The sequence below is a fragment of the Falco peregrinus genome, chromosome Z (assembly GCF_023634155.1).
Source record: "Falco peregrinus isolate bFalPer1 chromosome Z, bFalPer1.pri, whole genome shotgun sequence".
In the NCBI taxonomy this organism is placed as follows: Eukaryota; Metazoa; Chordata; class Aves; order Falconiformes; family Falconidae; genus Falco; species Falco peregrinus.
The window spans coordinates 2,320,380-2,346,867 of NC_073739.1; the positions used below are offsets into that span (position 1 = coordinate 2,320,380).

General features: G+C 39.0%; 1 protein-coding gene across 1 annotated transcript; it reads right to left on the reverse strand.

Annotated features, from left to right (window-relative positions):
• Positions 1-4,209: 4,209 nt before the first annotated feature.
• TMEM167A (transmembrane protein 167A) lies at positions 4,210-26,409 on the reverse strand. Its single transcript, XM_055790527.1, has 4 exons — positions 26,336-26,409; positions 13,728-13,837; positions 8,175-8,209; positions 4,210-4,790 (listed from the first exon to the last, which is right to left on the reverse strand). The coding sequence occupies exons 1-4, from the start codon at positions 26,336-26,338 to the stop codon at positions 4,720-4,722; spliced, it is 219 nt and encodes a 72-aa protein (XP_055646502.1). The 5' UTR covers positions 26,339-26,409; the 3' UTR covers positions 4,210-4,719.
• Between the last annotated feature and the right edge of the window lie 79 nt (positions 26,410-26,488).

Sequence of the window (26,488 nt, forward strand, 5' to 3'; positions counted from 1 at the left end):
TAACAGAGTAATTATTTCCTCTACCACGTTGCAACTTCGCCTCTTGGCCACAGTGTATTTCCACTGCTCACTGACTGTGGTTAATGAGGTAGAAAGAGCATTCATAGACAATAACATTGTTCCAAGGACATGAAATCTTCCAGTCACCCTTGGATTCCACTTTTTGTTTCCTCCATCACTAGCTATGTCTGCCCATTTGCTTATCAGTCTCTCCAGAACATCAGACCTTTACGGCAATCCCATCTCTTACTCATGCTTTACTCATTTCCCAACATGGCCATTACTGCTTTCCAATTTAGTCTTCCTAAATTCCCGCTTTGAATTTGAGGTCATTTAGAGTGCAGATGCTGATGAAAATTAACATAACGGTAATCCGCAGCTAGTACATGCAAGGGTATAAAATATGCTGTGTATTCAAAGAACAACACGTTATGTTTCAGGTTCTATCGCGTTATTTATTACCAGCTGCATTGTTAAGCAGTAAATCTGGATTTGCATGCAGCAAACAGATTGCCACATTTTGTTCCAAAATTTAAAATTTGTGCCATTTTAGCAAATTTTATCTTGGTACACCTTTAGTGAAGCAATACGAATACAGCCATGGCAGCACACAGCTCAGTTCAGTCAGTGCCTGAGAAGAGAAGGGCTTGCAAATGGACTCCTACTCTTGCCTGTAATTCTGTCAATCCACAAGACAGCTCAGGTATGTCTCTGAGCTGCAATCAAACATAAAATGCTGCAAAGACAGTGCATCTGTCACGTGCCAAACACAAGATGAAGAGTCCGTACCTGTTCCTTCTGCTCATGCAACTCTTGGAAGGGAGAACATTTAATATTTTTCAAGTTGTACAATCGTGATCCAAGGTATGCTCTTACTGGAAAATGCTCTTCTATAGTCCTGCATTCTCGTTGTTCTTGTTAGTAGAGAAAACCAGATGGGATCCCTTCTCTGATCTGCACTTAAAAACCACCACCTACACCACCCTTACCTTTCATGCAATGTATGCAACAAGTACAGGTGGGGAAGCTTGCCAAATGTTAGAGCCATCACCCATATCATTTAGATAAAAGGATAAAGCTCCAAGGTGGAAGTACTGTTCTATAATAGTAGGCACAACTATAGCATAAGGCATATTTAATCACTATTCCGTTCACTCCCAATGCACCTTCCAGCGCCTCTCCAAGGGAGAAGGTGTACAGACTTGCCATGGTTGTAAACTCCTGCCAGAAATTCCTGCTGCTGTCTCCTCAGCCACCTGTGACAGCCATTACCTACTCTGTCAACCTATGTCAAATCCTACAATTGCCCATCAGAATGACTGAATTGTCAGGTTGAAAGAAACCCTTAACAGTTCACCTAGTCCAACCCCCACCCCCCCGCCCCCCGCAATGAGCAAGGCCATCTTCAGCTAGATCAGGTTGCTCAGTGCTTGAATGTTTCCAGGAATGGGGCACCTACCACCTCTTTGGGCAACCTGTGCCACTGTTTCATGACGCTTATCATAAAAAATGTCTCCCTTACATTGAGTCTAAATCTATCCTCTGTTAGTATAAAACCTTTATCCCTTGTCCTATTGCAACAGGTGGTGCTAAAAAGTCTCTCTTTCTAATAAATCCCCTTTAAGTATTGAAAGGCTGCTGCTGTTTCAGGCTACTTTAGCACCTGCATCATTTGGTAGTATCATCATTTCACTTCTCTTAGTCTAGAGCTTGGAGCAAAGACCAAGTGCAAGAAAAGACTACTTTCCCTGACATCTCTTCTGACAGAGCTCTGTTGGAACTTACTTATTGCTCTTTGAAAATGACACTGTTCAGGCTGAGAGTTTAAGGATGACTTACGGCACAGCTTTAGCAAGTGTGTGTGCCCAAAGTTATATTCTCCCCTTCCTTCCCACAACATCTATACCTTGGCCAAATGTCACGGTATTCTTGGTTTCTCATGTCTCTTTTGCATGAGAAAAAAGAGAGCAAAGAAAGCAAAATAGCTTTAAGAGCTAATATGGGAAAACAGTATTTTCTTCATGTCATAGTAACTGAGAAGAGGTAGCAATTTCTTCAAAGCCAAAATTTTGAAAAACAAAGAACTCATCCTGAGGCAAACACACATCTAAAGCAGTCATTTCAAAACAACGGAGATTTGTCACAGCTTAAAACTCCTGTTTTCAGATACTTTCACTGGAGGCAGCTGTTGAGCGGCCCCACCATACGTGACGCTTACCTCTGCCTACAATCACTTCTCATGCTTGCATACAACCTAGTTGTTGCTGAACTAGTATTGCCAGCAGCTGCTAAGAAATGTTATTTACTTTGCTGCTGAAGTAGCACTGTTGAGCAACTATGCAGCTAGTATGCCATGAATATCCTATAAATGTTGTATTAAGTACAAAATAAAAACATCCCTAACTAGGAAGTATCCATCAACAACTTGCACTTAGGACGGAATGAAGAACTGCTGCATAAAAAGTAATTTTAAAGTTTGAACAAATGACAAACAGTAAGAGGCCTATTTGTCTGAAACCCTTCAATGATAAAATGCTGTGAACAGGACTGGCATCTGCAATACAGTGCGTTCATGTCAACAGTTTTAGGATTCTCCATGGGTTGTTTCACTGGTATTCCTAGCCACAGCTAAATGTAAGAGATTACTAAGAATTAATCTGGTAACTGGAACAGGTTGGGATGAACTGCAATGTGTGAATATCATACAAACACCATTATTTATAATACAGTCTTATAAATATGAAAGCCTAGAATATAATTGCTTAATATAAAAAGTTATCAGATGACTCTCTGCATATTTTGAACATGTATACACCTGACAGTCAAAACTCAAGACTCTTTAGGAATTTCCCTCCCCCCAGTCTAGGAATGGCACCTTTGAAATCCAGAAATGGGTTGCTTTGATGCTATGTTTGGAGCAGTATTCACATTTAAAGTTACAGAAATAGATATTGCCTCTCCCCAGATCTCCTCCTCAGTTTAAGGCTGCTATGCATGCACAGTATGGTCATCATCATACAGCTCTGTACCCCTCTGAACCTGCCTGGTTTACAGCCAGGGGTATTTATTTGGCCTAAACTGGAAAAATCTAGTTTTCCTGGCTCCAGATTAGAAAACAGTTTTGGATGAGTACTTCCAATGGTGATTTAGACATGCATCTATATGTGAGATAATACAAAGCTAATAACTCATAATCACTTTCTTTCTAAATGCAGGGTAATCTGGATCTATGAAACAAGTTTTTCAAACAAGAATAACAACAGTTATATACCTTTTACTCTATTTTACTGCCAGTCTAGCTACTTCTCATCACACATAGTTTCAGAACAGTAAGCATTGCTGAAAATTCTCTCAAACACAGAAGGTCCGGTGGAAACATACGTGTCAGGCAGTATACTAGATTACTAAAAATTTGCAAAATTATAGAATAAATGCTAAGGGCAAGCATTACTAAAGGTAATCTAATATTTATTAATATAAAGTATAATCTAATTTAGGTGTTTAACTTTCAGAATGCTGGAACCTGCTACTTCCTTATCTGCAGACTCCTAAGAACCTAACTCTTCACTTAGCTGATTTAAAAACCTTGTATCAAAATCCTTGTATAACAGCAGCAGACCCTTTAGAATCCTTTTCCCACAATCCTGGAAAAAGTTGGGGAATAATTAACCTGGGATGTAGAGGTCAAAGTGAATAGATATGATACTTTACACAGAGCAGTCCAGGTTCTTCAATCCCACATCTGTGCCTTCCAAGCAGCTAGCCAGACATCACTACAATTCACCAAAAGGGTTGTCGATCATTGGAACAGGCTGCCAGGGAAGTGGTGGAGTCACCATCCCTGGAGGTTTGAAATACCTCTTTGTATTTGAAATAGTATTTGAAATATCAAATATCAAATTTGAATTTGATCATCTGAAATATCAAAATTTGAAATATCACAATTTGAAATATCAAAAGGTATTTGAAATACCTTCGAAATAGCCCTGTAGATGTGATACTCGGGGACCTGGTTTACTGGCAGACTTGGTGGCATTGTGGGGTTAATGGTTGGAGTCAATGATCTTAAAGGTCCTTTTCAACTTAAATAATTCTATGATTCTATGAATCATGGTCCCCTGCCCTTATTAGTACCTTAAAAATAAAAACATTGATAGATCATTTGAGGAATTAAATGTTTAGGCAATAAACGCTGAATGTAACTGCTGCTAGAAGTCATATTTTTATTATATGAGTGCAGCTATCACAAAATGACAGTGATACTTCAGACAGCAAAAACTGAAAATACTTTCATAACATATCCCACACTCACAATATTCTTCATTCCTGTAATAGTGGTGTTATTGCTATCGCTAGATTTAACTTTTTTATGTTTCTACCTTAGATCAATCAAGCGATAAATTAAAAAACTTTTCAAGTGCATGGTGTAAAGAAAGCTCTCCTGAAACTCAGATATACAACAGACACCCTTTCAAGAGTTACATCAGGAGTGTCAGTACTGACTTGACATTAATAAATACAATGTCATCTGGAGTTAGTTACATTATGATCGCTAATATTGTACATGATGTTCTGTTTGCAGGAGGAGGGCTGTCCACTAAAAGACAGGCTATCCAACATGTGAGAAGAGACTTGATGACACTTTCCTATCTTTTCTTGCCAGAAGTTCTTCCATGCTTTGCTGTTTGGTAGTGGGGCGTATGGGACACTCTCCAGTCGCTACTGTACGAACAGGATGCTGAAGGCCATCGCGACACAGCAGACAGCCACGTAGGGGCTCTTCCGTTCACCTGAAAGGAATGAAAAAACCCAAACTAAACAAAAATTCAGGCATGACTAAACAGATGTAGACTGCTCCTAGCCTAACATGATAATTATCCCTTTGCACATGCAAATTAATATTTAACATTTTTAGCTGGAGAAATGCTATTATGACCACAGTTGTGTATGGAGGAAGAACAGGCAAGAGAGTGGGAAAACTAAGATGCAGGATAGAATATATATTGCTAAATAAAGAAGAGCTGGAGCTGTTTGCTTTAAGCAAAGGTCAATGCAAGGGCTTCTATCTTATTATAAACCATCTTTTCTGAGATGCTATTTCCAGGAAAACATTTGGGGGGGTGTGTGTGTGTGTGTGGAGAAGAATCTACTGCTGCTACCTCTCAGCATCAAGAAGAATCAGGAGGCAGGTATTGGAAAGCCGACCAAGACACCAAATCTTCTACTGGTCTAATTCCAGTTCTGGCTAAGGTCTATCACTGCTCAGAAGCTGTTCTGTGTCAGCTGAGGTGTACCACAGCACTGTCTGGCCATGACAGCTGCTATATGCAGCATGAATCTTCTACGCATGGTATCATGCAGGAGCCAGCTAACTGGGAGGGGGAGATCACAGCAGCCCAGACACGGCCAGATGTTTGCCTTTTTTCTCTGCTAGAGAGACATAACATTGTTAGCACGTGGAGAGGGTCTGGTCCACAGATTTTCAGGTTAGTGATAAAAATGGTCAACACATTACAGAAACTGCACAGACACCTCTATTTCTGACTCCTTCGAATTAGTGTTACAGTTTTCCAGGGCAGACCATGGGTGAAAGTTACATTACTCCAGTAACAGACTTACAATTGGTGGCAAAGGCAATCAAAAAAGATTTATTCCCACCCATTTGGCCCACAACAAAATGTTACAGAGGTCTCTTGCTCACCAAATAAACTACAAAAAAAAAAAGAATCTTAGGTAGTGAACTGTAACACAATCAAGGGAGTATTAGTAATGTTACTCAGACTGCTATCTATTCACATGGGCACTTCTCCCATCTAATTAGCCACGCTTTTTTACTCTTCTGCTTAAGCATTCCTCTTCATGGATCCACTGACTTCTCCCTGGAGAGCAGAGTCCCATGCACTGGATCGTACTTCATGCCTACAAAACTGTCAGGAAGTGTTAACACAGCAATGCCTCTTTAAAGTGAGAAGATTCCTGGTTTTATGCATTCAGAAGCATAAAGACAGAGCTGGAGCTGTTTGCTTTACACAAAGTTCAATTTCCTTTTGCTGTGTGAGGTCTCTTGTCTTACTAGAAACCACCTTTTCTGAGATGTTCGTTTTCAGAGAAACATTAAAGAAAAAACCTGCCAAGGCTCCCAAGTTTATCATTAAGGTGCAATCCTCAGAAAAGAAGCTGTCTCCTAACAGCAGGACCTTCAAATACAGGAGGAACAAACTTTTCCACAGCAAAAGAAAAATAAAACACTTGTGACACCTGCCATAAGTGGGAGTGCCTGCCACAGTGACATTACAAGATGTTGTCATGATCTGGCATATATTTAATTAAACTTCAAATAACTGAATGAATTAATGCCTGCAGTTTCACATCTGTTTAAAGTAAATTTTTGAGGAAGTCCACCTCCTACAGTTTAGAGAATTACAATTTTCATATGGGTTATACTTTCCTGCTCTTCGTTTTCTTGAAAGAGAAATCACCATGTGGCAGGATTAAACATAATTTTGCACAACTCTCTAAATATGTAACGACTTGCTGGTTATTAAAATCTTATGCACACGTGAAAAGGTTGTTTAAACATACTGGGCAAGTTAAGTGTAAAGGAAGTCAGTAGGCATTTTCATTTATAAAAGCCTACACTTTCTACATGCCTTTTTGATTAACACAGTGATAGGAACGATCTTCAAAGTTCATTTCCCATCCAGAGGATATGGTACCGTTATGTAAGGAAATGTAAAGCAAGGAACATTAAGATGCTACCTCCTCACCTGCTACTCTAAAACAAAGTCAAACTGGACCACTCAATGCTAAGTTGAAAACAAATTAAGTGCTTTACATGAAAAATAGAAAACAAAGCAGTTCAGTATGGGGCACAAGAGTGCATGCATTACCTTGGATGTAGCAAATGCAAACATGTCAATATGTTAAATGTGATTGGAAAGGAAGACTATATTCCAGGTGAACCGTAGTTCTTAACTTCATCAAGTTGACAGGGACCTCATAAAAACTCATGTACTCTCTTAAATAGTTTTTAAAATTATTTGCTGTGCACAGCTAACAGAAAAAATATGCCTGCACTTAAATAACTAAAAAGAAGATGGCAAGCCAAGGTGTTTTCTTCAACCTTGAACAAAGTTTGGTGCAGCTGAATTTTTAAATTTGCTTTTGCTAGTATAGCTCAAAATTAATTTCTAACAATGGCCACCTTGCCAGTCTCTTTCAATTGCAATATTAAAATTGGTTCTGCTATGTCTATGATCTAAATAGGGCAGTATCTGCAATCATTTTAACAACAGATCTTCACAAAAAAACTGGGTTTTGCGTAAATGCTTTTTGACATACTGAATAATGTATGTCACCTCCCCTTCAAACCTGAGAAGGCAGAAAAGGGAACCATGCATCTTTCCTTTAGGTTCAATGACAAGTAGGAAGATCTACAACTACAAGTTCAAAGTTTCTGCTCAGCATTAACAATGCAATTTGAAGAATAGTTTTGATGACAAATTTGTAATTTTTAAAAAACCTTGGATATATGTTAATGTTAAGACCGAACTTCTGTTGCATATTGCCATTCCCTTCTCAAATTCAGATTCAGAATAAGGATTAAAATAAATATAAACATGAATGTTAAGGGGAAATGTCTAAAATCAGATAGACCTCATCAGCCTGCATATAGATGCCACTTGACACCAGCAGCCTTGCATAATTCAAAAGCGCACAGAAGCTTAACTACAGAAAGGAGAGAAAAAAAGACATTTGTGATTAAACAGAACCTTCCTGCAATATGAATTCCATGTTTTATTACTATAAGGTAAATATCTGGCTTTTGTCAGTAGTTCATTAGAATTTCAAATACATAGCAGTTTACACGGGATCATTGATTTCTTTGTATGCTAATAAGAAGTATGCCATGTATGCCCTTGGTTATTTCACATACTAAAAATTGCAGAGCACGTACAGGAATTTACATTAGAAAATGCAGGCTTCCATGATGCTAGGTAAGATAGTCATGTGGCCTGCTACCTCCACTATATTTCATGGAAGTAAAACCTGCATTTTTTAAGATGATACACGAGTACGGGCTTCATTGCTACAAGGAAACATTATCCTCATAAATAATGCATACTCTAGAATAAGCACTGGTGTTAAAAGATTTCAAACAAAAAAATAATTACCAATCCTGGCGCATTTCCAGAAAATTCCCAATAATCTGTAGAGATAAAATAAATTCATTAAGCTCTTGGTTTAATGAAATACTTTAAGTCAACTAATTTTCTTTCTTCTGTGTTGAATGAATCCTAATTAACTGTAGTTTGTCAGCTTGACACTCTTCTCAACATCACAAAACACCAGATACCTGCATAGAGGGTTACAGGCAATGAAGTATACAAGTGGTAAAGTTCTTTCTGAGTCTAGCAAGGGTTTTTTGCATACAAAAAAAAACAAAGATGCTTTTATTCAGTCTCTGTTTCAAGTGTAAAGATTTCATCAGAATCTACATTCTACTTTAAGGTACCCCAGACAGAAAATTATGTAAAGAAAAAAACAGAACTAGAAGAATACTGGAGTAGGAAATACCAACAGGCCTCCATGTCATTGTATATGGGAAAGTCTTTATGTTAAGGTTTTGAAGCCAGTTCTCCTGCGGGTGTGAGAGATGATATACCTGAGTACCTTAAATTTAATGCTTTGTAGTCTACCTTGTATTTCCCTTGGCAATAGTAAATAAAAAAATGCCTTTTCTAGCAGAACACATTCATAAGTGTAATCTAATATAGAATACCTTTGTTGAAATACGTAACAAAACAGTTCTTCAGGTTTGTTTTCACTCTTTTACCAAGGTTTACTTTGCTCACGTCTCTCTAATGCTGCTTGCCCAGGGCATTAATTCTCACAAGTGGAGCAACAAAGGAGAAAAGCAGGATTCAACTATCCAAAGCACATCCGAAGATATGTACAAGCATGTATGCCACAAATTTATAATTTCTCTGTGTAACTAAAATAATCTCATACCAACTGCTCAAGAGGAGCAAGAGAAGAGTCCGCTTTAGAATCTGTGGAAGAAGAGGGGAGGAATACTGAAGCATCCTGAACTAGAAGCCAGACTTCAGCCTTTCACATGTTGGTCAAAACTGTGTTGAAAGCTTGTCTACAGGAAGGTTTCCTTCATAGCATGACCAGTTGCAATGCAGTAAAACCACCTGGATTCAACTATACTGTCTATTTATAGATTTATGGACTAAAACCCCCATAATTATTTTTCCTCCTTATCCCGATAAGTTTATCAGCAGTAACTTCAGCGTACATAATTTGTGGGGTTGTATCTACTACCTGCTGTGATGGCAGTTCTTCAAGTGCTTTCCCACAGTGCTCTGAACCCGTACCCACAATGATTTGATTATCTATCTTCCCTTGTCTTGGGCTCTGGCAATTGCCTTCTTTTTTTCCTGTTTAAATGCAGGCAGGTAGTTTTGGGCCACTTGCTCCTGCACACTTCGTCAACACACTCTGTACTTTTAAAAAAAGAATTTCTGAGCTACTTCATATTTTATGGCCTCTTTTATGGCCTTAGTTTACTTCAGCATTTCTCCCTCTTCCCATTTATCAGCCTCCCCTTTATTTCTGAAATAAAGGTCTGGTGTCAGGCAGGTGAGAACCAAGTATTCCAAGGGGCAACAAGTGACTAAGGTCTTCAAAGTCAAAGTGAAATGCTTTTTGATGGGCGCTACTCTTGCTAACCAATTTATTGTGAACAGCAATCAAGCGTTTTCATTTTTAGAGGGTTTTTTTTTTCATTTGTGCTTTAAATCATTTTACCTCAAGCCAAAAGTATTTCTGTATAGTCAAAGCTATTTTTTTCTGCTTTTATATAGCTCCACAAGCAGAAGTAATAAACCCTGCATGAAGACCATGGCTAAGAGGTCATACAGTAAAGTAACCTGCAGACATCTGTGTAGTTTTTGAAGATGCGTGCAGACAAAAAGGCATGCATGTGTAAATCTTAAAGAACAAAATACACATCCCCATAGTGCTGTGTAGATGGCACACAAGACTCTCAAAACTGTAGTTACCCTCTGCAAAATTTTTACAGATTGCATGCTGCAAAACCAACACAAAAACTTCCACAGCCCAGCCTCATGTTGCATCTCTCAAATACTTGCCCAGAACCTCAAAGAAATAAAACATTAGTGTCCTGTTCATATGCATATTAGAAGAATCTTATCTGGGAAAAACAGTATTAACTCCTTCAGGCAGTCTACAAATCTGTTGAAATTGCCTCACAATCTCAGCAAGGGAATATTTCTTTGCCTTCTCAGGGTTTTCTGACCATGTGTAAAGTTATGATTAAGTATTGTACATTGTCCCTCGCCCTAAAAAAAACCCTTGGTGAAAATACGGATTTTCCTTTATGATGTGGGTGGTACAGCAGAGTTAGAATGTGGGTTTCATCAGCTACCCTTACCGCAGTTAACAATTTATGACCTTAAAGTCAGCACTGACATGACGACTGACAAGCCTTCCAAAAGATGACAACAGTACTTTTTTAGAGGCTTGTGCTGCTATTGGAACAGCTCAGTACATCTGTTTGTCCACATAGTTTTCTGCTGAGCAAAAGCAAATTGAAACCTGGACCTTCTAAACAGCTACAGTCACAGCCTCTGAATGAACTGGGGAGCTCACATTGAAAGAAAAGCCTGTGCTGGCCTTCTGCTTTGCTGAATTTTTCTATTACTGTTCCTCTCAGGTCCACAACATGCACCTCTTGAAGTCCAAACCTGTTTGACTATCACAGAAACAATGCTGCCTTGAATGAATCTGCTCCAAAATAATCCCTCCTGCATGAAAATGAAGCAACTACTTGAAGTCATTTCACTGTTTGTTATTCTCCCTTTCATGCTCATCTTCATCTCTGTTTCGATGCAAGTGAAGTCTGTCAGTCTGGCTTGCATACCTGCTCTTTTCTGGCAGCCACAAGACAAATGTGCATGAGCTGCTGCATATTTCCTGGCTTTCAGTGTTAATGTTAAAAGCAGTGATTATGAAAGTGGTGTTGGTTATCTGGAGAACAAAAAACCCTCAGAAATGAAGCCCAGTAAGAGAAGAAAGGGTTAGTGGGGCTTTAGACTTTGGCTGCTAGACTGGGAGTGCTGCGAAATGCAGCTGCCATGTGTTTACCAGGACAACTCTGCTGGCACCGCAGGAGGGAGTGTGAGAGATACCCCACTGCAATGCTTATGGCAAGTCAAAGGAGATCTCCACTGCATATAAGCTAACACATCTTTCTGGTTGGCAGGGAGGAGAGAATTATGTTGTGGTACACATTCTCCTCTAAGCATGAGACAGTAAATCTCCACTTGCTTTCCCAACCTTAAACACTTTTGCTTCAGGACAAAGCACATGGAAACACTCAAGACACGTCAGGGAAAATGAAGGTTTAAAATTCTGTTTGGCTTGGTACGAAAAGACACATTTTGGCAGCCGAGTCGAGGGGATGAAATACAGTGTTATGAGGATCGGTGACATCACTTTGCAACACAGTCTCTCAACCAACAGAAACATGTTTCTTTACTTACTATCAACAGACCTAAATCTTCAACAAAGTTACCACTCAGTCAGAAATACAGTGAGCAACTATCAACATTTCTCCTTTCTGTCACTTCAATATTTTATTGCTATTTCTTATGCTATTAATTTGGAGCAGGGATAATGAGGTAAGATCATCTCTGTGGTAAAATGAAATATCACTAGTATTTTATTTTATCCAGTACGTCTAGACATTTCCATTTGAGCATGGAATATGTTAGCAAAGAGGGACAGGGGTTTAACAGCATATGAGCTCCACGTAAACATCTACCATTCAGGAAACAAATTTCATTGCTTCCAGGCCAACATTTTATTCTCCAGTACAAAGTAGTCTACATACATATATATATAAAACAAAAATAAAATAGTATGTCCAACATATATATAAATACAAACCTACAGATCAAACATCCCAACTCCTCCACTGTGTCAGCACCCTTTGAAAATGTTTTATGAAGAGAGTTCTATTGTATTCCAGAGAGATTTGCCTCAAGAATAAACAGAGTAGCTCCAGATTAAAGGAAATACTCCTTGCCAAGAACAGCACTAAAATTTTAATCAGTAAAATAAATATTCTTACTTCTTACTGTGTATACCTCATTGACTATTGTGTTATCTCCAACTAGCAGACACCCAAATTCCCCCTGCCCCACCACCAGCCCTTCATGAAGTCATCCTTTCTTTCAATCCTTACTTTTATCAAAAGAAATCTCTCATGTCAGTGACAATCTCATGTCCTCATATGAAAGGACAGAAGCATTTTCACGTTAGAACTCCAAATTCTAAAAAAAATTAAAAAAAAAAAATTAAATTTAAAAGCTAGCATACTCTGGCTAGCTTACACCGCTGCAAGAAAACTTGTGTGATAAAACAGCAATTCCAGAGGTTAATTTCAACAAAGGCTTTCAGAAGACAAAACACTCAGGGTTCTTGGTGACAAGAGTCTACTTAAAACTTTGACACTTTTTCTGAAATCAAATGCAGAAGTGACAGAAGATACTTAGGGAAAAAAACATTTTCTTTAACAACAAATGATCTAATGGAAAAAGCGGCCAAGTCAAAACACCCAGCGCCCAAAAGCCTGTCTGTTTTTTCCACCTAGAACATTACCAGCTAGAATTACCTCCTACTTCTATAAATATTATCTATCTCCTTTGTATTCACTTTAGGTAACAGTATTACTGTAATACTGTGGATGGCCTCAGTGGTTTCTAGGTCAAAACTGCCCAATCATTACTTTAAGACCACAGCAATTAAATCACAGTTCTGCATACTGTTGATTGCACCCAACATCCCATCACATTCTTTATAGCACAAAGAAAACTGGTAAGCCACTAACAGCATGAGTAAGGCATAGATTTGTCTCTGTTGGTGTTCCCATTTCCCTTCAACCCAAAAATTGTGCTGCCAAGCAGGGTAGAGAAGAACTGTTTTGCCACAGTATCGGCCCCACAACATTAAGCACATTCCATGAGAATGGGGAACACAAAGGAGAAAAAACACTCGTCACCTAGGAACATGTGCTTCATGAACAGAAGTCAGATGAAGTTAGAGTGACTAAAGGACAAAAATATAGGTTAGGTTTTGTGGAAGCTTTCAAAAATTCTTCCTTCATCTTAGGGAATACAAAACAATGACTTCAAGAGACCATAGAAAAAGATAGTGTTGCTGACCTTAATATCCATTTTTTTAGTTACAGATTATTGCTAATGCTGTTTCAAACCTGAACCTCCAAAATGCTGATCTTGAAAACAAAGAGCTAGCTTCTGCAGTTCATGTTTTCTTACCTATCCTAAGAACCAAAAATAAATCATTACAGCAATAGCAGCATGTAGGAATTTTTTTCTTTCTGTCAGTCATTTCTGTACCTTTAATAAGTATCTAACAAGAAAGTTATAAATCCAGAAAATCACTAATAAAGCAGTATTAGCTGGCTTAGGTAACAAATTCTCACTATACAATTGCAAAATAAGTGTTTGCAAATACCTTAGTGCATTCTATTGTAAGGTACAAAATGAAGTTTTTTATCTCTAAAGAAGAGAGAAATATTTAAAAGTAGGATTTGTATTATCACTAGAGGATACTAAAATGTTGCAGTTAAAACCAAACAGCTTGCGTATTTATAAAATGATCAGATTACATACCCTGTCTTATTTTTGTCCAGTAAGCTGGGAACCAAGGATCTGATATAGGCGCAGGTACATATGAGCAGCAAGATTACAGTCAGCAGGCTCTGAAAGTTGAAGATGGCAGACTATGGAAGAAAATTAGAAAAGAAAAATTACATCTTCACAGTACAAAACTTCCCCTCACTGCATAAGCTGATGAAAACAGGTGATCCTGTAGACAATACCCACTAAAACCAAAATAAACCTACAATGCTAGAAACTCTTTTTAACAGCCTCTTGCACACAGTGATGGAAGAACAAAGTTTTCCTTTCTCAATCCATCCTGAGAAGGGTAAAGAAACAGCAGGCAAAATGGTAACCTTACCGTTTTGCTCCCAGGGACCTGTTCCAAAGCCAGTTTGTGGAAACCCATTAGCAGCAGGCTAAGAGTTACAGAAAACAGATGTTCTGTCCTGGCCGAGAACACGTGTAAGTGCAGTCTGCATCCAAAGAGTATGGTGGTGGTGGTGGTGAAAGTGGAGGTGAAGAGTATTTGACAAGTAAACCAGTGGCAGCCAAGGCAGCGAATCACAAGAAATATGTAGGAGGATTGTTAATATACTGTTTTATGAAGACTACACCAAAAAATTCCACAATTTGTAGAAATACATACAATTAAGCCCACCTGAACTACAGAAAAGATAACTGATTCATTTTATCTTCAAATCACCTTTAGATTTTAAATTTAAAACATCCTCACTGTTTTAAACTTACGTACTTATTAAGTGCTCATTTTATGGAAAATGCTGGAAGAATGGGGGAATTGCATTAGGATGGAGAAGTGCTATTGTTTGATAGTAAAACTGATCTGCCTACTGGCAGTAAGAAAAAAACAGTTCCTGAGAAACTGCTGCATGATCTGGCTATTTGCTAAAGTTTAAAGTATCACTAATATGCAGGAAGTGCATCTCACAAACATTTTTTTTAGCTAAAGTCTGAGTCCTGTGTGGCCAACATCTTTAATCATTAACTTAAAAGCAACCATCATTGCTTATGTGAAGCAATCTTTTCCAGAAGTATAAACATTATAGGGGGAGAGAAGGTACTCATGTAAAGACTGCTGTAACTCCATAACCAAGTGCCAAACCTGGCAGAAGGATGGCTGATGCTGATTTCTAGTGAGTGCCACATCACCATTCCAATGAATGATGCACTAGCAGCATGGTTGGTTTTTTTTCCCCAATAGATGCACCGGAATTTTTAGTGGAAATATTTCCCTACTAGTCATTGTGATTTTAGCTTCTAACAATTAGTCCCAAATCTGAGACTTAAGATTCTTCTTACAATGTGAAAGTAATTCAGCTGCATGAAGCACGATGCTGCAGTTTTATTGGTTTGTGGTTTTTTCTGTTGTTGTTTGGTTGTTTTTTTAACTTAGCATGTCTCAACTGACATTTTGGTCAACAGGGCCAGGTAGTATATCAGGCAATTGCTTACTTCAAACAGCCTTATCTTCTCTGCTCAGCTACCCTCTTTTGCAAATCCTACTCGGTCTGAACTCCAAAAAAATGGCAAAGCAAATATAGTAAATTAACTTTTATTTCTGGAGTTCTGATCAATTTTTGTCTGAATATCCCATATTATTTTTGTACTGCTTAACCCAGAAAGCTGTATCTAATTAAATGTAAATATTTAGCACTTATGAAGGGATATTACATTGCAGTTTCCTTCTTCAAGAACACGATGGGATTTAAGAGCACATCACAGCTCCCATTTCCATAGCCTGGGGCACATCCCTGTTGATCTATGTACACTTCCCTACTATGTCAAAAAATTCTAATGTTTTGAAGCTCCGATAAGCAATTTCCCTAGATAGTTAAAGAGACATAAAAGAAAGTCAGTATCTCAGTTCAGTATTGCACTAACAGTAAATTAAGAGAGAAAACCAAGAAGCTCTAGTAGGAACAAAGCCACTGGAACATCCACAGCCTTTCTGATACTGGGATCTAAAACCTAGTGACAAAAAAGAATAACCTTAGCTTACAGAGAAGTCTCCATCAATCACAGGAAGCAATACTAGAACATGTGTATAACTGCCAGCCTGAATACATGCATTAGACAGGGCTAGATACACAAACCAATGTAAATGTCTAAGTTAACGGGGTCCAACAGGCGGCCCATGGGTGTGGAGCTACCCATGAGGAAGGAACAGCACAGAGAGGCTCAAGGAGCCTCTGCAGGCTGTAGGAGAGTTTTCAGCATCCCGGAGGGCATGTCCTCAAAGGCAGCACCAGCCACTGGCGTGGGTGCGCTACTGCTCCCTGCTGCCTGAAGCTGGAGCCCTCTTGCATCAGCCATCCCGCAGGAGCAAAAATTCCCAAGCCAGTTCCCTCGTTCCTCACGCTCTTTCTGTAACAACAGTCTGAGAGACAAAAAAAGGGACAGGGTGAAAATGTGATTAGGGTGCAGAGACAAGGTAAATAGTGGAGGAAGCTGAAGAGCAAATGGCAACTACACACAACAACTGACATGCAGGCAGGTTTCTGCGGTGAGTGCGAACATGGAGAGGGGATGTTACACAGCTCAAGTAGAGCGGTGATACAACACCGAAAGCCAGCCCTCAAGTTCTAAAGGTGAGGCTACCTGCCTTTCTGCTGATCCACAGCATTAGCTAAATCATGTTTAGTGTTCTAGCTTAGCTAGCAGAGTCATCATTTCTGTTGTACCATGTTGTAAATAATGACAGATTATTCACAAAGGACAAAACACTGCCCATCATTATTGGTAGACCCTTGCCTTTGTACTAGGCATAAGGTTTTGCCAACTTCAGAATCCAGGGAATTCTCAATTCTCCTGCAGAGGCAACTCTTACGACCTACGAGAGGCAGCATCTCCTGGCTCCTGCACGTCTAGGAACGTGATGGGGCCAGACCCAGGAGTGGCTGCCTCTCAGCAAAGCCAGATACTCCCTATCAACTGATTATTTTGATCAGTCCTCTGGGACAGACAGCTGCTCTCAACATCTCACAGTGCAGTGCCTGCCAGAGCTTGGTTCCCATGAATTCCTGCAAGCTTTCTCCTGCAGCTGCTTCCCAAGGAGGCTGGCGGTATCGGGTACTTCAACATATGAAAATGGCAGAAGGGCACACTTGCTTCCTCTTAAGCAGGGATTGTAAATGTATACTCATGAAATGTGTTATTAGTCAATCAATAGGGGCAGTATATAATTGTCCTTTGTTGGGCTCTTCATGTGTTTCTCCAGATATGCAGCGTAGGACGTCACTGTAATTACAGACGCCCTTCCACTGAAATGTGCTCTGAATTATACATTTATCCATACAGTGACTTTAAAAGAACAGACGTGCATATTTTAAAATTTGTTTACAATTCTGAACTGGAAATGGAAGTTTATTTCTGAAGTAGATGGCTTCACATTTCACATCTGAAGTAATTCTTAGGACCCAGCTGAATTTACAGAAAAGGGTGACTTACATCCGGCTGCTCCACCTGATGTAATTAAAGGTTGCTGTAAGAGTCATACATTACTCAAAATCCTTTCAAAAAATAGTGCATTCACATACCAAGCTATTTGGAAAATGTAATGTAGGTGGATTGCAGTTAATTTGATTCAACTGCATTCCTCTGATCCAAATGTAGTTGGAATTCTTCAAACATGTTGACTGGCTTAATGTAGATCCTACGATCCTCATTCCCATTATAAAGAAATTTCAGCAGACTGAGAACATGATGCTATCTCTCAGACTGTGTCCACACACTGGTGGAAAGATAACTAACTTCCCAGACTCAAACTGCAAAGGCAGAAAAGATCACCACTGGTATTATATTCTTGGTTTAGACAGTACAAGCTATGGCTGACATTCTACATCTGTGTCTGGCACATTTCTGACTTGGTGGAAATACCTCAATAGTTACATTCTCTGTTACTTCAGTAATTACACTTTTCCCCCTCCTCCCTCTCTTGTGTGCTGTCTCCAGGTAGTTGTGGAGCACTATCAAATCACCTGCAGCGTTAATGAGGTATTATATTCAGCTGAACGTGCAAGAGCAAGTTTTTTCATAAGTCTTTAGAAATTTAAGACCATGGATGTTAGCTTTGAGAGCTACATGCCCAAAGGCTCTTTTAAATCCTTCAAAAAATCAGCCCTTAAAAAAACCCCCCTCAATATTATTTCCCTGATCATATCATATCATATCTTACTAAAAGTAATTCCATGTAATACGCCATAGGAATAAAGAATGAATACTCTTGGAAGTTTTCATGTGTTGAGATTAGCAGTGGTGGCATGCATTATAAATACTCATGTGAATATATGGTAGTTAGAAGACAAACTACAGCTAGGGACATTTGAATGTGTTCCCATCTGAGCCCACATCTCAACAGCATAGCTGTCAGTAGAGAGATACTGGGGCAAACAGAGAGTTATAAGGAAAGAAATGGTCTCCAGTTGCCTATGGAGGATGCCATCGGTCACTCTGCTGCAACACAGGAGCAGGGGATGTTGTGACAGCTACTTTTACTGGAGTTTCTAGTTCATTTCTGGAGGGAGGAAAGGAGGAGTTTGCAGATGGAGTAAAAAGAAATTCATGGAACAGTATATGGTAATAAGATTTCAATATAATAAAGTATAACATACTTCAGTTCATTTAGAGTATGTATGTATGTAACTGAAAAATGGAATCACAATGGGCTGTAACGTTTGCACAGCCCCTCTCAACCTGCTCACGACAACGTTGTCACTCCTGCAATTTAGGCAACATTAAATTTACTACAGCTGGGGAGAAGAAAAAAAAAGAAAAAGAGGCAACTCAGAGTTCTGGTTATCAACAACTCTTGCACTTTATATGAGTATTTAATTCCATGTGCTGAAAGGAAGGGCACACTCAGATGACTGCCTAAATTTTTAGTGCTCACTAGTAAATGCGTATTCAACCTCAGCAGACACAGCTGTAATAGATGCAAGAATCCTAAACTATGTCTACAGTGAAAACAACAGCCATAGCCAAGACTTCCTGTATGTGCCTCGGCACTTTTTATTCACTCCATCACTCCTACATTCTCTGATTCAGATACTGTTTTGTTCCATGTCTTTGCAGGCAACACCACAGAATTACGAACCACTTAATGATGCAACCCTTGGGTAGCACTGTAATAAATTACATCTTAACTTCTGATGCGACTGTACGTGTCATGGAAGGACCCACTGAATTTCCCCTTGTGTCATACATTTACTTTCACTCAAAATACACCATGTATCATGGTTCTATAAAAGCTCTCCCAATTTATCTCAACAGACTGAACACTGAAACCAAAGATTTATCTTCCCTAGACTTCTAGTATTTACAAAATGATTACTCCATCTCTGATTGCAGTGCAGCCATGATTTCATCTGTGCATACTATAAAAAGAAAGGCCACTGTAGTGCCAGCAAGCTGTTAAACTTTGCCCCACAGTTACTATTACAATAATCAATTTCTGTGGGCAAACCCAGACAAATTATTGGAATATCCTAAAGAAATGATAACTTCATTTGTGCAATATGCGGTGGAATATACAGTCTTTCTAGAACAGTTTTCTTTTTTCCTCCTCAATATTATACAATTGATGGATGATTATGTTCTGTGGAACCAAAGAAACAAATACTGATACCCGACTGTTTAGCTGCAATTGTCATATTAACATGTGAGCAAGACTGTAGTCTTACACTGTAGTTAAAGTGTGGTTAAGCAAGAGCTGATAAAAATGAAAAAGCCTACATTAAAACAGTAACGTAGGCTTCAAATCTCATCACAGAATACTGAAATAAATCAATGAAAGAGGTCCTTAAAAAACTGAAAGAGGAAATCAATGAAATTTTAATGAAGAGGTCCTTAAAATACTGAAAGAGAAAATGCTTAGTATCACAGGTTTCCACTAGGTATTGCAATTCTTATTTCCCCAGTCTCAATCTAATTTTTAGGAGTATAATATTGAAAAAAAAAAAAGGAAATAAAACATGTAGCACTACTCCCCATCTGAAGATCAAAGAAATTGCTAGAACTTAATTAAAACATGTACATAATTATATTATTTTCAACCTATTCAGAAATAATTTGTTTTCCCACTGCTGCCAAATGCAATCTGATAAAAATGAATGAAAATAAGAATTTGTAAAAGAGGCATGCTAATTAGTACTGTAAAAAAAATACAAAACTTGCAAATCAGTTATGTTTGAAGTGATTATTGGCAAAACTACTCTGAAGAACTAAGCAAGAGGTGTTTAGACATAACTGGTTTGTGCTTTGTAAGTATCCAAATACCATCGAGGTAGCAGTTACTAGTTGTTCCAACATGAATAGGGTTTTTTACTTTGAGTTTACTGGACATTCACCCCGGTACTTACTTTCCGAAGAATTTAAGCACGGTATGTAATGCTCATTCACATTTCTGCCTAAAATATTCAAAGTTCTGTCTAAAATATATATTTTTGCACTGATAAAATTTAGGCTAAGGCTTTATTACAGTAATAGGGAGTCTTTCCTGCAGACATTTCTTGAAGTATACTGCCCAAATTAAATGGGAAGTATAGTACATAGGAATGAATGTATGCTTCCTGTCACCTGAAGACTAATACATCTGTTTAAAAGTAACCCATCTCTCTAAACAATTAGACAATGAATTAACACATGGAAGCAGTTATCTTCTCCTACAAAAGCTTTTGACTTTAACAGATTTAGGTTTTTTTACTGCAATTCAAATCTACAGACCAACAATGAAATGATACCTCAAGCTGACAACGCTGAAATTCCATGCTCACTTAATTCCTCCTTCTTTGCCCCAATACCTAGAGAAGTTTCAAAATTGAGCTTTTGGTGTGAGCAGCTAGCAAGTGCAGCACTTCACCAAAAAATCTTACAATAAAAAACTAAATTGAAGTTACAGTATCAAGCTTTTTTATCAGGGCTATTGTAACACATATGTGTATATGTCCATATATTTACTAAACATAGACTTGTTAGATGTAGCAGTAAATGCTTAAGATACCTTTTCCTCCCCACCTTCTTTGCAGATTATATAGCTTGCAATTTTTTTGTCTGCTGTCTTCCCCCATTAGATAACAGAAACAATTTCTATAACCCTTTTATTAGGATGTTGAAGCTAAGCATGTTCTCTAGAGTAACATGAGACTAAATAGTTTCTAGAACTATGAATGGAGAGGTGATACCCAGCCATTACCACAGAGCTCTCCAAAAGGACATAAGTCTTGACCTGCAGCTCTTCTACCTCACCTGCCCTAAAAATGTGTACATTGGAAATTTCTAGAGTGCAGTTGAGCAGGAGAAAAATTATCTGTGTAAAGAAAAAGGCATCTTTGGCCACGATGAGTAAGTTCTGGTTTCTCTTGCTGTTCATTGAAGAAGTATGCCTAATTATAAACTTGTACCATTCCTGTGTTTTTGGTAACTGATCAGCGTATTTCTGTCAAATCATTTAACTCTCCCTTCTGGAACAGTATGGAACTTGCGTACCATACTGTTTAGTTTCTTTACCTCATATTTACTAGAGAATCATAAGAAACAGAAAAACTGTGTGTGTGAATGGAAGATGTAAGTCATTCTAACATGCCAGCACATTTTCAGTCAGGTGACATCCCCACTCAAATAAAAGCTGGATAGAAAAAGCGTGAGTTTGTAGCAGAAGGTGCTACAGTAATTTGAACATAGAAGGAAGTCAAAGTTCTCAGAAAGTAAGATACTGAAATATTTTTGCTTTGTTGTATTGAATACTTTGACATTTGCAATTCAGCTAACATTCTATCTGCTGGTATCTGAGGAATTTACCAAAATAATGTTATAGGAAAAGTTTTACTGTCATACCAAACTCACAAGCAAGAATCAAAAACTAACTACAGATAGGGCCCATAGCACAACAGGAAAAAACCACACGCATTCTATTTCTCTGAATGTCTCTTATTGCCACAGAAAGCCTGTGCAATTCAAAGCTGAACTGCATTCCTGAACATCCTTACAGAATGCCTGAAAAGTTGCTGCATGCATTCAAGAGATGGTATGTTCCTTCTGTTCTAAAGGCTGCACAAAAAGCTTATCTTTTAATTTACCAATTAATTTACTAAGGATTTAAGTATACTGTTTATATACTTCTTTTTTTGACCATTAATAGTACAACCATCTCCTTAAAACATGAAAAATAAATACTTGTCTATCAGGAAAAAACATACGTAGTTAGTCAAGAAATAATGAAAAGCTCTACTAAGTCCCTGATGTCCCATGGCACCCAACAGGCCTACAGCCCCTCTGTAGGTCTCTTTGGCAGAGTTCAGGTGTGTGGCTTGGATTCTAAGCATCTGTAAGACAGGTATAATTTTCAGCAAGATGCCAGCAGTTTCCACTTCTCTCCCTGGTCACAAAATCAAAAATGAGAATTTTTGGTGAGTTTGAACACCAAGCTCTGTGCATCAGCAGAAAAACTTACTCAACACTGTAGCTATTACAGCGGATGCACATGGTGTCTAATGCTGCAGCCAATGAAAAAAACGTATTGTGACATAGATTATTTTATGGTAACTTCCTTTTTTGTTCAACTTAAAGTGTTTGGATCGTGAGTGGAAAATCTACGGTGTAATTCATCTACAATTAGTCTGCCCATTATTAACTTCAAAAAGGCTGCAGAAAAATGTGATCCCCACTTTTCATGCTATTACTAAATAAAATGAAGATATTTAATAGTAGACAGAATGCCAAAGATGTTTAATAAGGACTGCTCGGCATTTAGCAAAGAAACAGTTTCTCACAACTGGTGTCATTCCTGGACTGTTTAGGTATGTGGTAAAAGTAGAAAAAGCAGATTCATTGCACCCTAATCTTTCCAAATCTTTACAATGGCAGAAGAAATAATTTCTTCTGTTCTATAACCACAGAAGCAAACTATTGATGATATATGTTGATGATATATTTTCATATCATCTTGTAAACTGGCAGAGAAGTACCTATACTGAATGCTTCATGTAGTAATTACGACATGCCTACTCCACAGTAGCATTACAAATGCAGTGACAGATGGCATGAGATTTACTAAGCACCAATACTAGTGTAGTGAACAACATACTTCATCGTCCCTTCCTAACCACGGTGCATCTCCTGTTTCTCCCTTCCTCTCGCCTTTCCAATTATCTGACAAGCTTGTTATTCTGATAGGAGTACACAGACAGCAGATTCTTCTTGCTTTCTCCTCAATTAGCAGGTTTTGCTCCTACTGCTAGGGGCATGCCAGAGCAGCCGCGGGAATCAAACAGTATCCAGTGCAGGGACGCGAGTCAGTTGTTGCACAACTGGTGACAAAGGAGGTCCTAACACCTTCTTGCATTACAGCTTTGGCGCAAGACTAAAATCTTCAGATTTCCAGTAAAATCAGATTAGCAAGGTAGCACAGGCTTTATCAGATGAAAAATTTGCTACCGCAGCTGTAACTCCCTGAAATTCCAATTGCTTCTTGTTCAAAAAATTCAGTGGCTGATGGCATTATAATACTGACATGCAAACGTTGTTCACCATTAATCTAAAATAAATTCACAATACAAAGACACCTTAAGACTCTTAAGTTGAACTAGATGTTTATAATCCTATTTACCTTTAAGCCATGGTAAAAATCTATTAGCAATTTTGAATTAGGATTGATTCCTCCTTGTAACTTTGAATAAGCCAAACACAACTTTGTACTTGAAGACTCCTGAAAGCTCTTTTGCAGAGCAGTGTCTCAGATTCTGGTATGTTTATATCCAAGTGCTTGGTTTGGATCAATATTTACTGATGAATGTTTTTACAATTGGTTATATGAGCAATTCCCCTTCCTTCTATAAACACTATGCTAAGACAGCAACAAAGATTAGTACAGAAATGTTTGTCCTCATGGAAAGTTCCCAAATCAATTTTTTGGCAGTAAAGTGGGGCTCAAGGTCAGTCCTAGCCAGAGGGTGAAGGGAAAGAAGCCATCTTTGTCAAGTTTTCTGCAATTCTTTATTTTCTTAAACACCAAATTGCAATTACATACACAAAATATATCTACAAAGACGTTTTTTGTACCTGTACTGTTTGGCTCTAATACCACGTTTTTGCTATGAAGGAAAGCGAAGACCACCCTTCAACAGGTGAGAGGCTTATCATTAATTTTAACTACTTTAGGCTTCTTCCCCCTTTCTGCCCACCATGCCACATGGAAATTTTTCAACCCCACTAGGGAAAGTTTTGTTGAGTTTTCAGATACGTTTCGAGTCAACAGCATCAACTGACACAAGGATTTATGAAAGCCAGTAAACAATATATAATCTGCCTCTAAATAAATTAAGCAGCTGTGTCATTAGACTGCATCCCTTCTGTTTCCAGTATTTTTTAAATCCATTGAGCATCTTCTACGTGCTTTCAAAGTTGTTTTAAATTAAAATAGTAGTTTTTTTCTACCTACTGGCAGTGAACAGGAAAAAAACACAGGTTGCATTTTCACATGAAGGAAAAGATAGGTAGAAGACAACATATATGTATCTTCTGTTTGGCAGAAGCTGGCTGTCACCCAGCACAAGTTTTGACTTGCTTAATAAGGATATGGTAAGGAAGCCCAGGAGACAATGGCATGGAAAATTCCAAGGGGTAGAGTCCTTTGGAAATTACGCTTCAAAAAGCATGCTATTCACAGAGCTGCTGGTTTGCCACAGTTACAGCTCATTTTCTTTGGAGAAAGAACAAACTGGAGGTGTAGCTTTACTCTCTTCCATTTGACAATACACAGACAGAAGCTCTTTCCTATCTCACAGTCAAGTGTGAGCTCAAAAGAAAGTGTCATTAACTACAGCTCATGACTGGTAATCTCACCAGACAACAGTTTTTTTTTCCTAAAGAACCACGACACCAGAGGTAGAATCATAAAGAATCCAAAGTCCTGGATATGCCATGAGGGCTACTGTCTTCCCTGCAGAATTCAAACACTGCAAGACTGAGGAATCTTATTTTCACCTCTTTTGACATCAAATCACAAGAAGAATCTCATTAAAAGGTTCTTACTTAAGGTTCCTTGAAGGATACAGGGTAGCCTCTAACAAGCAACATGGACAAATGGAGAAAAAATTCTCAAAAGACCTCGTATGCTTGCCATAATATTTTTGCGAGATATAAACAGTGTTATAGTGAAGTGCTAAACTGAGCAATATAGATGTCACATTGATCATCAAGATTTTCTTGCCTTTTTTCTACAATTTCATATCCTTTTAAGTACTATGAAGAACAGCAAGGTGATGCTGTACTTCTACAGTATCTACCTTTCCAAGGCACTGATTAGAGGTGAGTTATTCACTTCCCTTTTGTCTCTTGTTTTCTGTAACCATGGTTTAGATCTTCTGAGATAATTTATGCCTCTTATCACGAAAAACCCTTTGTTCACTGCTTGAAGCCACAGATTAGAACAGGTTCATCTAGAAGATCTGCCAAGGAATGCTCAGGTGAGCAACTTCCAGCAATTTCCTGCTGGTGACAAGATCTGGAGCCTAGAAACATTTTTTGAACTGAACCGTAAGAAAGTTCACAAGATATTAATCTTTCAATGAATATGCAGGAAGTATAAAAAGATTCAGTGGTAGTTGTAAAATATACATCCCTGGTGATGGATAACCTGTCAATGGCAGGTTGGATGGGGCTTTGAGCAACCTGATCTAGTGGATGGTGTCCCTGGCTATGGCAGGGGGGTTGGACTAGGTGATCTTTAAAGGTCCCTTTCAAGCCAAACCATTCTATGATTCTAAGAAAAAATCTGAAAATGCTAGTCTTAAAATAATTCTGTGTTGAAATAAAAGTTAAGTACAAATCTTTATTTATACAGGGAAAGCACCCCCCCTTAGCTATTTGTTTTTCTTTTAAATTTAAAAATCGTGTATCTGCACGGCTCAAATAAAGACCTTTAGCTTAGCTGAGAGAGACCATTTCAGAGTACAGCTTTAGCTCTAAACCAAATACAAATCTTCCATTCGTATTCTCTGTACGTAAAATGAAAAAAAGGCAGAAACCATAGGAAGCAAACAGCAATGTTAGTATGCCTCTAGGTCAACTCCATGTATATATCACTCATACTTTCTGTTAGCAAACAGGACTAGGCCTCTGATGCTACTCCTAAGAACAAGAACAGCAGTCAATGTCAGGCCTTTGCCTGCTGCTCAAGAAGCAAGATGTCAAACATAGCCACGAAATCGGGGGAGACAGAAATCCTGAGAGACAGCGCACTGCCCCACGGAAAACCCAGGCTAGGCCGCATTAGACAGAAAACGTGTCAGGCTGGGGGTGGGAAAGGCAGCAAGGGGGTGCAGACATGCCCGGTTCAGGTCACTGCTAGGCCTGCTGCTAAGCAAGGCCGTACGGTGGAACTGGCCTGGGCTCGCTGCCCCGCGACAGCCGCGAATACCCTGAGGGCGTTCAAAGGCCCGCCCCAGATGGGATATGAAGGGCCCCTGGGGCGCCAGCGGGCCTGGGAAGCCTCGCTCGGCCAGACGCTGCCGGCCGGGGGGCACGGAAGCCGGCAGTGCCGGCGGGAGGGGGCCGGGGCCGGAGCGGAGCAGGCACCCCCCGCCCGCCCACCGCCCCGCGCTTACCATGGCGACCCGCTCGCGGACACATCACACTTCCGGCGGGCGGGGCAGGGCGGAAGCGCATTTACGGGGCGCCCCCTCCAGGGCATGGGCGGGGCCACCGTCGGGATTGGAGGTTGGCCATGTGAAGGGTCACGATTGGCAGCAATGGCCGAA